The 16,936-nt window shown below is 45.5% G+C and overlaps 1 protein-coding gene across 12 annotated transcripts in view; it reads left to right on the top strand.

Annotated features, from left to right (window-relative positions):
* The window catches only part of OTUD7B (OTU deubiquitinase 7B), a 52,372-nt gene extending 39,318 nt beyond the window's left edge, over positions 1-13,054 (top strand). For all 12 annotated transcript variants that reach the window (XM_007088042.3, XM_042993999.1, XM_042993998.1 and 9 more), the window contains 7 exons: positions 572-699; positions 4,430-4,542; positions 6,457-6,584; positions 6,890-7,039; positions 7,631-7,745; positions 9,515-9,599; positions 10,583-13,054. In XM_007088042.3, the coding sequence (XP_007088104.1) occupies positions 572-699; positions 4,430-4,542; positions 6,457-6,584; positions 6,890-7,039; positions 7,631-7,745; positions 9,515-9,599; positions 10,583-11,791 (1,928 nt within the window). In that variant the 3' untranslated portion in view covers positions 11,792-13,054. The remainder of the gene's footprint in view (positions 1-571; positions 700-4,429; positions 4,543-6,456; positions 6,585-6,889; positions 7,040-7,630; positions 7,746-9,514; positions 9,600-10,582) is intronic.
* The last annotated feature ends 3,882 nt before the right edge of the window (positions 13,055-16,936 follow it).

The following is a 16,936-nucleotide window of genomic DNA, read 5'->3' as shown; positions in this document are numbered from 1 at the left end:
CTTAGCATGGGCCCCGCTCCAAGAGCTGCCCCCCAGAAGTAGTGAGCAGCAAGCATACAAGCGCTATAGAACTATGTGTGGATATCATTCTACTTAATGCTTACTCTTCTGGTATATAAAAAAGATGTGTTTTCATCGGTTTCTGGGATATTTGCTTACTTTAATTGTACAACTTATTTATAATTCAGTGTCTTTTGTCTTAGATCTTTAAAAAGTCTTCATTTTCCAACCATCCCTCCAGCTTTGATGCTGATGGCCATGTGCCAGACCCATCTTATCTGCTGCTACCCTGTATTTTAGTTTGTTGGACTTATGTCGGGAATAAGGGGCTCTCTATCAGGAGTTTGTAGGACGTGGTATATTCCCCCACTGTTAAGTTCTCGAAGTTCCTGAACCTCCAGAGTGGGAACATCTTTTCTTTCATGATTAAGTCGCTCTCCTCTATGTCACAGTGGGTTCTTTGAACCTGGCCTTCAGCCTGATTTCCTTCATGGTAGGGTATGTGCATCATAATTAATAAGTGGTGTGAAGTCATGGTAAAGTGTCCTACTGATATGTTTCCTTGCCACAGGCATGTGGGGTTTCCATGATCGGGACTTGATGTTGCGTAAAGCTTTGTATGCACTGATGGAGAAAGGAGCTGAGAAGGAAGCATTAAAACGGCGCTGGAGGTGGCAGCAAACACAGCAGAATAAGGAGGTGAAGGAGTTTGGGTGGGAGCACCTTACTCCCCAGAGTTAGCTACACAAAATGCTCTGTGCTTCCCAGTAGGCAGTGTCTGCTGGGGTTTAATCAGTTGGCGCTCCTCTTGTAATCCTGGAAATTGTAGAAAATGCAGACGATGCCATAGGGCCGATGCCTGCCTGATACAGTCACGAGAACTAGTGTGGGGAAGCCGAGACCTATAGAGGAGGTAGCTAATGTTGTGCTTCTCATCGGGTAGGTGCTCAGGAAGCCTTCAGTAGCAGTCTTTTGCAAAATAAGATAATGACAAGTCCACAGGATTTTTGTATTGTTTTGGGTTTTTTGGCCTCTAATAAGGCTAGACCAATTTTTAAGGACTTCTGTGTTTTCAATCCTTATAAAAATGTTAAATGCTTAAAAATGTTGTTGGCTGTATGTACTATTTGCTTTTCATGTACTCTGTTTGAAAATCTTAAAAACATGCCTGTTAAATTGAGTTTTAATTGTACTTTTCAGGGGTTCAGCAGATGTTGAGACTGCTTTTGTATAAGAAAGTAACAATGGACTGTTTGTATTTTCTGTGTACTTTCCATCCCCATAACAGGGGTTGGGCAAACTATGGCCTGTGGGACAAATCCCACCCACGGTTTTATAAAACAAAAAAAAGAAGAAGAAAAATTTATTGGAACACAGCCCTGCCCATTCATTTATGTGTGTTTGTTTATGTTAAGTGCTTTCCTCATGTAGACTAGAACAGCAGCAGAATAGAGTAGTTGCATATGGCTCGCAAAGCCTAAAAGATTGACTGGCAGTTATGACAGAACAATGAAAGAGTTTGCCGACCCCTCACTTTAATATAATAATGATTCTGTACATTTCCATAAAGATAACAGGTCTCCCTCTTTCCTTTTCCTCTGGTTTTCTCTGTCTTCTGTGTTTATCTCATGCTCTTTGTGTGTCTTTTTTTTTTTTTTTTTTGGCCATTTTTATGGCTGGGTGCTCTGGCCTAAATATGGGATTGTCTTTTCAGAAACTTTCCTTTTTCTTTCCATCTTCTTTCTTGTCACCTTTTATTGCTGTGTAATAACTGGCCATTGTATAGAACTAAGAGGTTCTGTTTTGTTTTGTTTTTTTTAGTTATTAGAATTTTATGTCCTGAAGATTAAAATATGTAGGTAGAATGTGTCATGTTTCTTTCTTAAAAACAAAGAACCGTCGTTAAAATTAGGATAGTATTAAGATCAGAGTGCTGTCTTTGATCACCCAGTCTTCCCCAGAGAATTCCTGAGGGGAAATAGACACACAGGGGTGAGGCCAAGTGGACGGCCCTCTTCACTACCACCGAATCCCACGCTCCCTGGTTAGCTGACACGGACCTCGTGGAGAGCTCCTTTGTCCTGAGCCAGAACCGGCCTCGAGAACCGGCCTTCTTCACCACTGACTTCACTCCATACCCGAACCTTACATTTGCCTACTCCAGAGTCCAGAGAAGGCCAGACTAGAGCATTTAGCTATTAAGTAAAAGTTTGATACTGAAAATGTGGCCTAGAAAAGTGTTTTAGTTGAGACCATTTAAAGTATTATACAGCACCTTGGATGTGGGAATGGAGGGAGGTGTGAGGGACTGGGGGGTAATCAGGACCAAATACCACACAAACTAAATTGGTTTTGATTTCTCAGGGCTTCTTGTTTTGTGTTGAAATTGGTGTCAACCAATTCAGTGAGGATGGGGTGCCTGACTGGCTCAGTCAGTAGAACATGTGGCTCTTGATCTCGGGGCTGTGAGTTTAGCCCCACGTCAAGTGTAGAGATTGTTTAAATAAATAGACTTAAAAAAAGAAAAAAATAAAAAAAAACCAATAAGTACATTCTCAGGCTAGAAGGGTACACCATCTAGTGGCTGTGTGTATAAAAACAGGAAGCTGAAATAGGTGAGAGGAAGACGGAGAGGGACCAGAGCACCCAGTATGTATTGCCTGTGCATTGTTCTTTTTATTTTTAATAGAAAACTTTGTTACAGAATTTTACAAACAGAAAATAGCTTTGTCACTTTTTTGTTATTAAGATTAAATGTGCTTATAACAGCTCTTTAATTCTAAAATTTGTTCCTCATGCCCTTCACGTTTCCAGTGTGACTCTTTCTACTCTGTCAATGTGTGTTTAAGCAGTATAAACTCATGTAAATATTAGCGTAAGCCAAATACAATTAACAACACAGACTCATCTTCCAAATTATCATGTATATTCTAAAGCCAAATGATATTTTTAAATTATTTGTATCACTTCTCCCATTCCTTTGCTAAAAATTATAGTTTCATTCAGCATGCATTTCTTGATTACTGATCACATCATAGGCACTAGCATGTTGCCTAAAATGTGCTCCTGGCCCGTAAGAGTAGTAGTAGGAGACCGACATGTAAATACATAATTGCACCAAGGTAACAGGTTATGGTTTCTGTGATGAAGTCTATATAGCAGTTGAGGAGGGAGACCACAAAGGCAGGAGTGGATCTACCCGGAAGATTTAGGAAAGGCTATAGAGAAGAAAATACTTGAATTCTGTCCTGACAGTGGAGAAACTGTTCACCAGGTGGCAGGGAGTAGGCTGCTCCAGACAAGGAACAAGCTAGACGAAGGCTCAAGCACAAAGTAACACAGTGCATTCAAGGAATTACAGATAATTAAATGATGCCTTCGAGAGGTGGGTAGGGGCCAGGAAGTGGACTTTGTATGCTATGCTTATGGAGTTTGAGCTATATCTAGTAGGTAACGATGGTTCTGAAAAGAATTTGTGACAGGACGCAAACATCAGATTTTAATTTTGGAAAAATCTTTCTGTTAGCATTGTAGGAGGTGGATGAGAAGAATGCAGATTGGAGTAGTGATACCATTTAAGGGTCCATCACAGTAGTTCATGCTTTATCATTGTTGACTAAGGAATCCAGGTGTGGAATGGGTACAAGGAGGGGAGTCTTTGGTACCCTCCCTGGTTTCTAGCTTGGGTGTTTGGCTGTTACTCTGTGCTCTTCACTAAGGCAGGGATACAGGAGGAAGAGTGGGGTGTTGGAAGAGGTAGGAGTTCAGTTTTGACTCCATAGAGTTTGAGATAGTCATGGGCAGGTAGCCATCTTCAGTAGGCAGCTGGATATGAATATAGAAATTAAGACGAAGTCTGGACTGGAGGGGACATTTTAGAGTCCTGAGCATATAGATGGCAGTAGATGAGATTATGGCAGTAGAAGAAATCACCCAGAAGGGAGCAAGGCTGCTGATATTGTTGACACAACACCAATATTGCTAGGGTGGACAGAGTTGAGAGAGACAGGAGAAAGTAGTATTGTGGAAGCTAAAGGAAAAGGAAGTTTAACAAGGAGTTGAAATCTGTGTGAAGGCTGAGAAAGATGAGAACCAAAGAATCCACTGAATTTGGGAATTAGAAGGTCATTATCCTTTGCCAGAGTCGGTTAGGTGAAGTCATGTAAATGGGGTAAGGCGCGTAGGCTGAGGAAAGAAACAGAAGCTAGACCGCAATGGGCTAGAAAAGAGTGGAAGAAGAAGTGTGAGAGAGAGCAGAAACTTCTGTGGATCTTGACTAGGAAAGGGAGAAGAGTTGTGACTTTGTAGTACACATTATAAGCCAAGGCCAAGAGAGTAGGCAGTGGGACAGTGTGACTGAGTTGAACAGCTACTGCCTTGAGAACCTAGCCTCTAATTGCTTCATCTCTCCTGCCTGTCTTTCACACAGTCAGGGCTGGTTTACACAGAGGATGAGTGGCAGAAGGAATGGAATGAGCTGATCAAGCTTGCCTCGAGTGAACCCCGCACGCATCTAGGTACCAACGGAGCCAACTGTGGTGGGTAAGTATGGCTAAGTGGGGGAGTAGAAAATAATCTTTACTGAGTCCTCAGTGTCCAAAGAACTTGAGGCCAAGAGGATTGTTAGAAGGAAAGAGAGGGGGCATCGCAAGGGCAAAGAAGGGTGTAACAGCATGGTATGTTCTAGGAACTACAAGCAGTTTGGCGTTGCCAGAATACAGAGTATGTAGTATAGAGTGATAGACTAGGCTGGGTAACCACAGTTTCGTGTGCTATGCTGAGGTTTCTGTTGTGCCATGTTAAGGAATTAAAACCATATCCTATCCAGATGTTGAGAAACTTCAGGACAGACAACTCTCTTTCCTCAATAAATACATTGCAAGGAAAATAGAAAGGGAAAGGGAACCTAAGTTTAAAGACACTTAGACAAATCAACTAGTGGGAACCTATGGACATTTATGACAGTTGGGGGAATGTAAACAATGTCTACATGTTTGATTATTGTTAAAATTTTGAAATGTGATATTTATGGTTGTGTGGTTGTTTTTAAATGTCTTTTATTTTTTAGAGATAGAAACTGGAAATTTTATGGATGAAATGATATGTCTAGGATTTGATTCAAAATAATCTGGTGGGGTGGGGGTGTGGGTGGGAGTTAACAGGGAAATAGATCAAGGTCTAGGTGAACACAACCTTGACCATGTGTTTTATAATTGTTGAAGCTGGGTGATGGACACATGAAAGTCTAGGTGTAATATTCTTTCTAGTTGTGAATGTTTAAAATTTTGAAATTTTCTGAAACACAAAGTTAAAAATGATAACCTAGCCAAACTTTATTGTGCATAAGAATAATCTGGGAGACTTGTTAAAATGTAGATTTGGGAGGGGCGCCTGGGTGGGTGACTCAGTCGGTTAAGCATCCAACTTTGGCTCAGGTCATGATCTCACGGTTTGTGGGTTCGAGCCCTGCGTCGGGCTCTGTGCTGACAGCTCAGAGCCTGGAACCTGCTTCAGATTCTGTGTCTTCCCCTCCCTCTGCCCCTCCCCTGCTCATGCTGTGTCTCTCTCTGTCTCTCAATAATAAATAAACGTTAAAAAATTTTTTTAAATGCAGATTTGGGGACCTTCACTCTAAGGAAGTCCAGTTGAGTTGGACTGAGCTCAGGCCCAGAAATCTGCATCTGTCCCAAGCACCCAGTGTTGAATAACATTGCTTCAGGGGGCAGGAAGCCACTGTATTGTGCGCATGCGAGTGACGGGAGCCAAAGTCATGTATTTGAACATACTGCCAGCAGAGTGGGTGGAGAAGTGGAGGGCAGTGAGACTGGGTACAGTTGTGGGAATCCAGGAGAGAGGGCCATGGGTGTGACTAAGCAGTGGACTGCAGACAGGCCAGAGGAGGTAGATACAAGAGACACGGAAGAGATGGAATTGGTCAAGCCAGGTGATTAACTGAAGATTAAAGGGTAAATATTTCCCAGATTTCTGATTAGGCTACTAGGTAGATGGTGAGGTGAGATACTGTTCTTCACGGAATGGACCTTGGAAGAGGAATTTTTGTTTCTTTTGTTTGTGTAGGACATGATGCATATGGTATGTGGGTGGTTGTAGTGGGTAAAGCGGAACTACACAGCTGTGTACTGAGCTATAGCGTAAAGTGAATTGGGGAAGGCTGTTGAACAAGATTGGTTTTAGCAGAGGGATTACCTCCAGATTCCTAATACAACTTTAACTTTAGGGCCTTCAGATCTCTTTTCTTGGATTTCCCCATCTGTGAAATGGGATTAGAAATAGCCATGGTAGCATAACATAATCAGATATGTCCGTGGCAGCCTTAAGATGAGAAAACCAGGAAAGGACATTCCTCTTTTTTGTCTTTGCACAACTGATCTTCAAGGGCGTCTTGTTGTGTTTTCTTCCCCTTCCCTTCCACAATCTCCTCTCCTGTAACTCTAGGGTGGAGAGCTCAGAGGAGCCCGTGTATGAGAGCCTAGAAGAATTCCACGTCTTTGTCCTTGCGCATGTACTTAGGAGGCCCATAGTTGTTGTGGCCGACACCATGCTGAGGGACTCTGGTGGGGAAGGTGAGTCAGTCCTCATGCCCTGAGCACCTTCTGTTTGCAGAGCCTTGGCTGAGCACTGGGAGGAGGGAAGGAAGGGGCTACGTAGACCCCTGGGGAGAAGCAAGGTATACATGAGAACAGTGCAAAACTCTCAAGAGATTAAGAGCAAAGTGGTTGGGATTAATTGATGAGGCTTCTTAGGAAAGAATGATGAACAGGGGGTTAGAATTAATGAAAGGGGAGGAACTCACTTGGTAGAGTGGGTGTGGGGATTACCCTGTAGGCAGGAACACATCCTGAATAACAATCTTTGTGGTTTGCTGCAGCATTTGCCCCTATTCCCTTTGGGGGAATCTATCTGCCTTTGGAGGTCCCAGCCAGCCAGTGTCACCGCTCCCCTCTGGTGCTCGCTTATGATCAGGCCCACTTTTCTGCACTTGTGTCCATGGAGCAGAAGGAGACCGCCAAGGAACAAGGTGCTGAATGCAGTGTTGGTGTCTGTGGTGTCTTTTGGTGCTTTCTTCTCACTTGGAGAAACTGAAATGGGAGAGAATGTAGCAGGAAAGAATTAAGTGACATGCAAACCCAGACCACGCACATTGATATGGTTTTACTAAGCTAAAGATAAACCGGGGTTTTTAAATTAAAAATAAATACTGTTTTTAAGAACAGCTTTGGGGAGAACACAGTAACCTGCCTGTATTTACTGCTCCCCATTCTGGAGTAAAGAGCGAATGTATTAAGGACACAGAACCTTCCAAGTGATGCTTTGCTGTATTTGCCTTATTCCTCGAACCCACATTAACTGGCAAGACCATCGTGAGTGTTCCTTGACTGACTGCTGGGGAGTCATGGAGATTAGTGGCCTAAATTGTGTGCTGGCTCGTAAGGGGAAACCAGTCTGTTCATTTTTAATGCCTGGGGATTTCACTTGTGAAACCTGAGAAGCGAGCTCATTAGAGACCTGTGATACAATTCAGCCTCCTTTTTAATGAAGTTCGTTTGTGTTCAGTTGCCTTCCTCTCTCCTCAAGAAGACTCCTTGACGACATGTTTCTTCCTCCCCAGCTGTGATCCCACTCACGGATTCGGAGCATAAGCTGCTGCCCTTGCACTTTGCTGTGGACCCTGGAAAGGGCTGGGAGTGGGGCAGAGATGACAGTGACAACGTCCGATTGGCCAGGTGAGGCAGGCCCACCTGCTAGGTGGCTGCAGCCTCTTCCACAAAAAGCATCCATTTCCCTGGGAGTTTCTCCTCAGCCCACAGGGAAGACAGTTACATCTTGACTCCAGTGTTTTGGGGAAGATGGAAAAGTGGGGGACGTATTGGGCACCAGGAGTCTTGCAACATGCAGCTTGCCTTGTCTTCCCACGAAAGAGATGGGAATCTGGGATCTCAACTTGGTCTTTCCTTATACTATGAAGGGTGTTCTGCTGTTAAACCCCACAGTCTCCCAAACAGTGATCAGAAAATCAAGATTATCAAATCATGGGGCTCAGTCGGTTAAGCGTCTGACTTCGGTTCAGGTCATGATCTCGCGGTTTTTGAGTTCCAGCACCGCATCGGGCTCTGTGCTGACAGCTCAGAGCCTGGAGCCTGCTCCGGATTCTGTGTCTCCCTCTCTCTGCTCCTCCCCCGATCGCACTCTGTCTCTCTCTCAAAAATAAACATTAAAAAAAAAAAAAATCAAATCACACTTTTTTCCTAGCCCAAGTGAGAGGGTGTTTATTTATTTATTTAAAAAAAAATTTAGGTTATTTATTTTGAGAGAGAGAGAGAGAGAGAGAGAGAGAGAGAGCGTGCCTGCGCATGAGTGTGGGAGGGGCAAGAGAGAGAGGGAGAGAGAATTACAAGCGGGCCCTATGCCGCGAAGAGCTGGATGCGGGGCTTGATCTCATGAACCATGAGATCATGACCTGAGCTGAAATCAAGAGTCAGACGCTTAACCGACTTAGCCACCCAGGCACCCCTATTTTAAAAAAAAATTTTGAAGATTGATTATTTATTTATTTATGAGAGTGAGTGAGTGAGTGAATGGGAGAGGGGCAGAGAGAGGTAGAGAGAGAAACCCAAGCAGCCTCCTCACTGCCAGTGCAGAGGCTGACTCGGGGCCCAAACCCATGAACCATGAGATCATGACCTGAGCTGAAATCAAGAGTTGGACACTCAGCTGACTCAGCCACCCAGACGCCCCTAAAGATTTTACCCTTTAAGTGATCTCTACACCTAACACAGGGCTCAAACTTACAAGAGTCGCAGGCTGTACTGACTGAGCTAGCCAGGTGCCCCATGAGAGGGGTTTTTAAATAATTGGCCAAAGTGGTTTGCTCTGGATTGTTGCCTTTCTGGAATTTAAATAGCCAGAAAGATTTGTTCTCCCTGCCCGTCACCCTCCCCCAAGCCCCCCAGTGGGTTTAGTTTTCTACCTGAGCCCTCCACAGCTTCCAGGGAACAGTGTATGAATATAAAAGTTCTGCCCTTCCCTCTGACACAGTGTTTCCTTCTTTGGGTTCCCTGACCCTGGGGATCCAGTTGAGAGGGTTTGATTTAAAAATTCAGAGTTTATGGCTTTTAAAGTATGTTCTCACCTACCTATCAAAAACTCCCTCTTAATATTTATACTAGCAGCAGTAATAATGGCTACTGTTTAGTATTTCCTGTATTCCAGACATTATCCTGGGTCCTTTCCAAATACTGTTTTAATCTTCATAACAACCCTACAGGGTAGATGTTATCTACACCCATTATCAACCCCAACTGAGTTTTAGGGAGGGTGAAGTGGCTTGCCTCCGGGCCATAGAAACACTAATTGGTGGACCTAGAATTCAAACCCAACCTCATCAGAGTCCCAAGCCATGTAGCCCTCTCCCATCCTATCTCCCAGCTGGCTCATACTGCTTTGCCTTTTAAAGGTCACAGTATGTTTTTAATTCTTTCTCTCCTCCTCACAGTGTAATCCTGTCCCTAGAGGTCAAATTGCACCTGCTGCATGGCTACATGAATGTGAAGTGGATCCCAGTGTCCTCTGATGCACAGGTGAGGACTTCTGCGCCCTCATTTGCAATGAAGGGAAGCCAAGGAGACCTAGTGGTGGTCTCCTTCTGAATCCCTTCCGAATGATAGCTTGTAATTCAAGGTTAGGAATAACTGGGTAAGTTCCAAAAGACACTTTTTCCTGCCTTTCTATCTGTTAGTGCCCTCTGTTTTCCATAGCTCCTCACCAGCCAAGCTCTACTTTGTGATACTAAAACACATTCTTCAAGAAAAGTTTCCTAGATACTTTGGTGAACTCGAGATGGTCATTACTTTGTCCCAAGCCTTGTATATATAGACCTCTGTGGTGGTGGGTACCAGAGGAGACAGAATAGCTTAAGAGATCTCGATCCAGGAGGTTCGGGAGGCTGTCATCATTATGCATAGAGCAGGAACACAGGAGCAAAGGCAAACTGACGGACTCCAGTGCTGAATGTCTAAAAGTTGGGGGGATGCAGAATGGTCAGACCTGGCTATGGTTAGTCAAGACTTTGTTGAGATTACCTCTGGGCAGAATCTGGTATAGAGAAATTTATAACAAAGGACACACTCTAGTGTCTATGGATATTCTTCCTCCTTACCCAGAGGCCGTGTATTGTGTTAGTTGCTCATTGCTGCAGAAGAGCCTCAGGCTTCACTTTGACATCTCCTTATTACAGGAGGGAGTCAAATTGCGGGGGCGAGGTAAAAGTTAGCTAGTAGACACATCGCTCCCTGGTCCATGGGAGAGCTGACCGGAGCTGAGAAAGGACAGTGCCCTCCTAGGTAACCCCTCACCTGCCATGACAGCAGCCCTTCTCTGAAAGTAGGCAGGCTCTCCAGGGATGGGGTTTATAGGGGGGTTAGCAGCCCTTTTCCACCTGGCTAATGCCTGTAGCAACACTGCAGCGAGTCCCATGAGCCAGAGGTATGAGCTAGGGGTCCCCAGGGACTTCCCTCAACCAGACCAATGGGACAACCATAACACTGCTCTAATTTCCCCTCAGGCTCCCCTGGCCCAACCTGAGTCCCCCACAGCCTCAGCTGGAGATGAGCCCCGGTCCACTCCTGAGTCTGGGGAATCAGACAAAGAGTCCGTCGGCAGCAGTTCCACGAGCAATGAGGGCAGCAAGCGGAAAGAGAAGGCAAAACGAGGTCGAGAGAAAGACAAGAAGAGAGCAGACTCCGTGGCTAACAAACTGGGCAGCTTTGGCAAAACCTTGGGCAGCAAGCTCAAGAAGAACATGGGCGGCCTGATGCACAGCAAGGGTTCTAAGCCCGGAGGGATGGGAGCAGGGGCGGGGGTAAGCAGCGGCACTGAGACACTGGAGAAGAAGAAGAAGAACTCCCTGAAGAGCTGGAAGGGGGGCAAGGAGGAGGCAGCTGGGGACGGGCCTGTGTCTGAGAAGCCCACGGCGGAGTCTGTCGGTAACGGAGGGAGCAAGTATAGCCAGGAGGTGATGCAAAGCCTGAGCATCATGAGGATTGCAATGCAAGGGGAGGGGAAGTTTATTTTTGTTGGAACCCTGAAGATGGGTCACCGTCATCAGTATCAGGAGGAAATGATCCAGCGCTACCTTTCTGATGCCGAAGAGCGATTCCTGGCAGAGCAGAAACAGAAGGAAGCAGAGAGGAAGCTCCTGAATGGAGGGCTAGGCGGCGGGCCTCCTCCAGCCAAAAAGCCAGAGCCAGATGGTGGGGAGGAGTTGCTGACTGCCCCTCCAGCAGAGTCCAAGGCGATGGCATTCTCTGCTGGCTACCCTGGGGGCTTTACTGTCCCTCGGTCTACAGGGGCTGGGGTCCACTGCCAGGAGCCCCGGCGGCAGCTGGCAGGGGGTCCTTGTGGGGGAGGCCTACCACCATATGCCACCTTCCCCAGACAGTGCCCTCCAGGGCGACCCTACCCCCATCAGGACTGCATCCCTTCTCTGGAGCCAGGCAGTCACTCCAAGGATGGCGGTCACAGGGGTGCGTTGTTACCGCTCCCCTTCCGCGTGGCTGATTCCTATAGCAACGGCTACAGAGAGCCCCCTGAGCCAGATGGATGGGCTGGAGGTCCCCGGGGGCTTCCTCCGGCCCAGACCAAATGCAAACAACCGAACTGCAGCTTCTATGGACACCCGGAGACAAACAACTTCTGCTCCTGCTGTTACAGGGAAGAACTGAGGAGGAGGGAGCGGGAACCCGGTGGGGAGCTGCTGGTGCACAGGTTCTGAGTGGGGGAACCTTGGAGGGCAAGGGGGCTAAACAAAGAGAGTTAAGCTCCACTAATTGGCTCATCAAGACCCAGCCCCCATGCAAATGGGGCAAATGCAGAAACGTTGGTGGGAGCCTGGCTGGAAACTTTGAAGTGGGTGCGCGCTCGCCTCAGCTCGAGAGCTGCCAGGCTGGCAAGAGCAGGGCAGGGCCAGACGGTGCCTGGAGGGCTCCACTGGTCCTTTGCCAATCTTGATGGGACTGAGGAAGTATGGGGTGGGGCGGGGAGATGCTGATTCTGTCTCATAACTGCTTGGGTACACCCCAGGACCTAAGGGAAAGGGGAAGGTTTAGTGTGTGGGAGTGGGGAGGTGGGCAGAAGTGGGGGGGGGAGCAGGCAAAGGAGGTTCTCAGTCAATAAAAGAAAAAACAGACCAAAGTCCTTGTAGGTTGGAAAAAAGCACATGACGGTGGAGTTGGGAGTGTGGAGGGAAACTGGGAAATTAGATAAATTTGCTATTGGTTTGAATTAAGGTAGGAATTAGGGTTGGATAAATTCTTCCTCCTGAAGGATCTGGAAAGACTAGGCAGTAATGTGTGCTCACAGGTGCTTATTAGGAGGGGGTTAGTTGAAATTGGTTTGTTGAGATGGGAAAGGGAAGAACTTCAAAGGGGAATCCTTTTCCTCTCGAGTTTTATTTCCTTCTAAACAGTCTTGCTGATCGCCCTCTATCTTTTCCTCATCCTTTTTGAGGGCTGAGCCTCAGCTAAGTTAAGATTGTGGTTTTTTTTTTAAACGACTTTAATTTTATTTAAATAAAAAAAGTTCCCTCTGGGGAAGGGAGGAGTGACAAGAAGAGCAGCTGTGTGGGCTGAATCTTCTCCAGGCAGCGGGAACACAGGTGATCCTTTTGTAACTACTTAGCAATAACCACACAGTGAGGTTTGAGTGCACCCCGGGAAGGGTGGGAGCAGGACAGACCTCTGGCCGGACTGTTTTAAACAAAACCAAAAACCTAAATAGAACACTACCATCCTCTGCTGCTGCATTTCTGTAGAAAGCAACTTATTTTGACTTTTTTGTTTTTAAGGAAAAGAAAAAGACCCCAGTGAGCAAAAACGTTTTAAAAAAGTGGTTGTTTTTGTTTTTGTTTTTTCCTATTTAAGTGATTCTTTCTCCTTCCTCTCTACTTTTGGAGAATGAACTTAACATCCCGGCTTCTTTTGTTAAGCCATAGCTGACCTTAATCTGTGGTTAGTTTATTAAAATAATTAAAAAAATACTTTGTAAGAAGACATATTTTTGATAATAGGATTGATGTTAAAACGCGGGGGTAGGGGTTAGGGGCAATTTATAAAAAAGGTAGTTAGAGAAATATATTTTAGTGAACTGTAACCACAGATCACAGATTCCTCCCAATGAGCTGATATGTTCTTTGGGTTTTCCCCCTTCCCCTGACTCAACCCTTTTCCCCAGGGGGTGGAGTGGGCCTATGGACACAGAAGGGGAAGCCCCTTTGCGTTTTGCACAAAGCACAAATCTGGCCAGCCTTCACTCTGGCCAGCACCATTTCTAAGAGCTTTAAACTGGAGAACCTATCCTGGGCCAATTTTCCTTTTTTTTTCTGGGGGAAAAAATCAACTATGCAATTGTATACACTCCTGGGTGCATACGAAGAAGGGGAATAAGTGTACTTAAGTGTCCAGAGTGTTAATTGGGGCTATTTTTCTGTACGTGGATTTCTCTTTTGAGATATGTACTCCTAACCCATCTCATGGACTGTAATCCCACATTTGCTCTAAACCGGACGAGGGTTGGATGTGTGTGTTGGAGACCTGTAATTGCCATATGTTGCTTCTGCCCAATCAGGAAAGTTGTCATCCCACCGTACCCCTTGGTAACAAAGCCCATCAAGACCATCCTCTTCACTGGAACTGCTCACAATTTAGCAAGGTTACTCTCTCCTCAGCAAACTTGAAGGTCACTTATTTTTTAAATCTGATGTCTGTTGATTTAATAATTTCCTATAGCTATTAATATTTAGGCTTTTATTTGAAAATAGGATGGTTTTAAAGAAGCAATGAGGTCAAAGGAGATAGGTTCCAAAGGAGGGGATGTATATATTTCTGGGCAGGGTGGGACTAGTAGGAGATGAGCGCTTCCCTTGGGTACAAAATGTAAGGGGTATTGAAAATCTCAGTAATTAGGACGAATACTGTTTTAACACAGTGTTTCAAAAATAATGCAAAAATATCCATGATGAATAAAATACCAAAATCTTGAAGACAGAATCCAACGGGACTGAGATTAGGGTGAGGGAAATAAGCTGAATTGAGCAGGTTGAATCCTATCTTTAAAATTTTGATACTTAGTGGATTTGATACTGTGGATTTTTTATGTTGGTCTTGATTTTCAAAAAATACTGCACTAAGATAGTAGGTTGGTTTATTGAGTTTTGGGGCACCCTTTAAATTCTGTGCCCAAAGTGAGTGCCTTGCTCACCTCACTCCGTCTCTGGGGTTAGAACAACACTGGTGAGACTACCACCTCGTGAAACACTGTCCCCTGAGGGCACCCGAACAACAGGTGGCTCCAGCTCACACCTTGCACACTCACCCTGCTTTCCCATAGGTGCCGTCTACCGCATAGGATTCTGGCCTGGACCAATAAAAGTGGAAACAGACCAGGGGTTTTCCCAGAGAATAAAACCAGGAAAGTTTTGATTCTCCACTGGACTGCTGTGTTTGGGTTTAATTTGTTATTAGATTCTAGTTAATACTTTTGTTTTTAAAAACTGAGGACAAATGAACAAAAACAGAAACTTTGTGTCATGTTTGTTTTTGTTTTGATTTATAAACTAACCAATCTCAATTCCTTTTGGCCTCTTTTCAAATAAAAACCGTGGAAATTCTGGGGGTGGCCTAGGGGTGAGTATGATAAAACAGGGCTTTATTTGGGCCCTATGGCTTTTTATTCAGAAATAAATTATTTTTGTTTAATTTGGAAAGGTAACTATTTATTGAGGCATTAAAAAAAATTCTCCATTCTAAGGATGAGGGACCCTGAGTCCATGGATGTTTTTCTATAGGGATGAGTAGACTGTCTTTGATTTATTCTTTGAGGGGGTTGTGTGGGATGGAGGGTGAAGGAATAATGCCTGGAGAATGAAAACAGACTCTGGTTGGTTTGTGGTATTTTGGGAAGATGAGGGGGTGGGGGGAGAGGTAGGCCCATGCAATTACTGTGCTCAGGAGAAGGGAGGAGAGGGGTCCGTGACGTTGGCCCAAAATGAGCAAGAATTCCTTGGTTAAGGAAGGGTACGTCAGTGAAGGGGGAGGCAGATCCCGTAACCCTTGCTGAGGGATGGTATCTCTCAGGCTTAAATAAGTGCACTTAGTTCCTTTAATCCAGGGCATTGGGGGTGTCTACTGAGGTTTTTATTGGAGAAGGGAAATACTTAGGGTTATTTTTCCCCTTTGAAGACAGCGCTACCCCTCCACCCTACGTTCTCCACCCCAGCCCTGATGCAGCAAGTATACTATAGGATAGGCCTCCAGATTCCTACCTTAACCTGCGCTCATTTTGTTGAGACTTAAAAAATTTAATCAAAAGTTTTTCCCTCATACAGGATTCTATCAACAAAATAAAAACATTATATAAAAACATGTTTTTAAAGATTCAATCTCTTCATGGAGTGGGGATGGTGTTAAACTCGGTGCTGTACAGAGCCCTCTCCTGTTGGCTCAGTTTCTTAAGAGAAACTAAAGCTCACAGACCAATAAAACAAAAATCAGCCGTGACTCCGTATTATGCACTTGGGAGGTGACACCTAGGCAGGAAAAATGGAGCTGGTTCTGAATGATCTCTGAGAACCTAGCTTTTGCCATTCTTGCTCCTTTCTAAACAACCACACATCTAAGGTTCGTCCCATTTCATCTTTCCCATTAGAGGTTCTAAGATGATTGTCCCTGCGTTCCTTGGACACCAGTTACTCTGGACTTTGCGTCCTCTTCTTTCTCCAAGCAGTCAGTGCCCCAGACACACGTGAGAAGACAATTAGAAGCCCCTTCCTGGCCTGCAGAATCACCTGCACCCCAGATTTTTCCGATTTTTTCCCCCTCTCCCCCCAAGGCCCTTCAACTGCAGATTCAGTGACTTGTCCAGGCACTCTTGTCCCTCTCACTTTGTGGATACCCAGCCTGCAAATCGCAGGGTGTTTTGCCCCTGTACTTAAGTTGAGTAATGAAATACTTCTTATGACGTAGTCCCTCACGTAGACTTTCTCCAAGCCACCGCCCTTCCCTGGCTACGTGGGTAAGGGGCGGTGGAAAAGGAACGGAAGCCGGCTGACACTGGCCGAGGGTAACGTGCAGAGCGCTGGGGGGTGGGGAGGACCTTGGCCTCTTTCTGTGCTTATAACTGGATCTGTGACTCATCTTGTGAGTCACTCAGCTCCACCTCCCTCCTCCAGCTGCCCCTCCCAGCAGCCTTCTCTCTTGGCACAAACCTGCAGCTAGACCAGGATTCTGAAAATGGAAAAATCTGATACAGCCCTTGCTTCTACATCCTTCCTTCCATCCACTAAAACCTCCACTAGTGTGTGGGGTACCCAGAGATGGTCCTCCTAGGACTTTGCCCTCAGCTGCCGCCCCTTTGCATTCCTTGCACTGATCCAAGTCACCCACTTTTTTCTGCCTTCCACCTCCTCCCATTCCCTTGATATTTTCCCACTGGATTCCTCTGCTGCTGCTATACCTCAAAATATTAAAGAATAGAATGAGGCTCTTGAATGCAGGGTGGTGGGGAGAAGGAAAGTGGATAATGGGATTTAAAAATTGTGGTTACACAGCTCTTCCTACTGCAAGAAACCTTGGGAAGGATTTTTTTCCCCCAAGAGATTGAGGCGCATGGAAAGTAGGTGGGGTTGGGGGTGCTTGGTAGCTTTTAGGACTTCTAGAATAAGGCTTCTGGGCCACCTTCCTAGCAGGTGTATGCCTCTTTGTTCCAAATTAACTTCCTGTCTTATAATATCCTCACTATTTCCATAGTAGCAGCCAAGACAGGGAACTTTTAAAGCCGAGGCCGGAAGGGTGTGTGTGCTGAGGGGAGGAGAGTTGAGTGTCACTTTGGAAAACTGGGGCCCCCACCTAAGGACTGCTACCTC

The sequence above is a fragment of the Panthera tigris genome, chromosome C1, assembly GCF_018350195.1.
Source record: "Panthera tigris isolate Pti1 chromosome C1, P.tigris_Pti1_mat1.1, whole genome shotgun sequence".
Classification (NCBI taxonomy): domain Eukaryota; kingdom Metazoa; phylum Chordata; class Mammalia; order Carnivora; family Felidae; genus Panthera; species Panthera tigris.
This window is presented reverse-complemented; position numbering and strand designations above follow the sequence as displayed.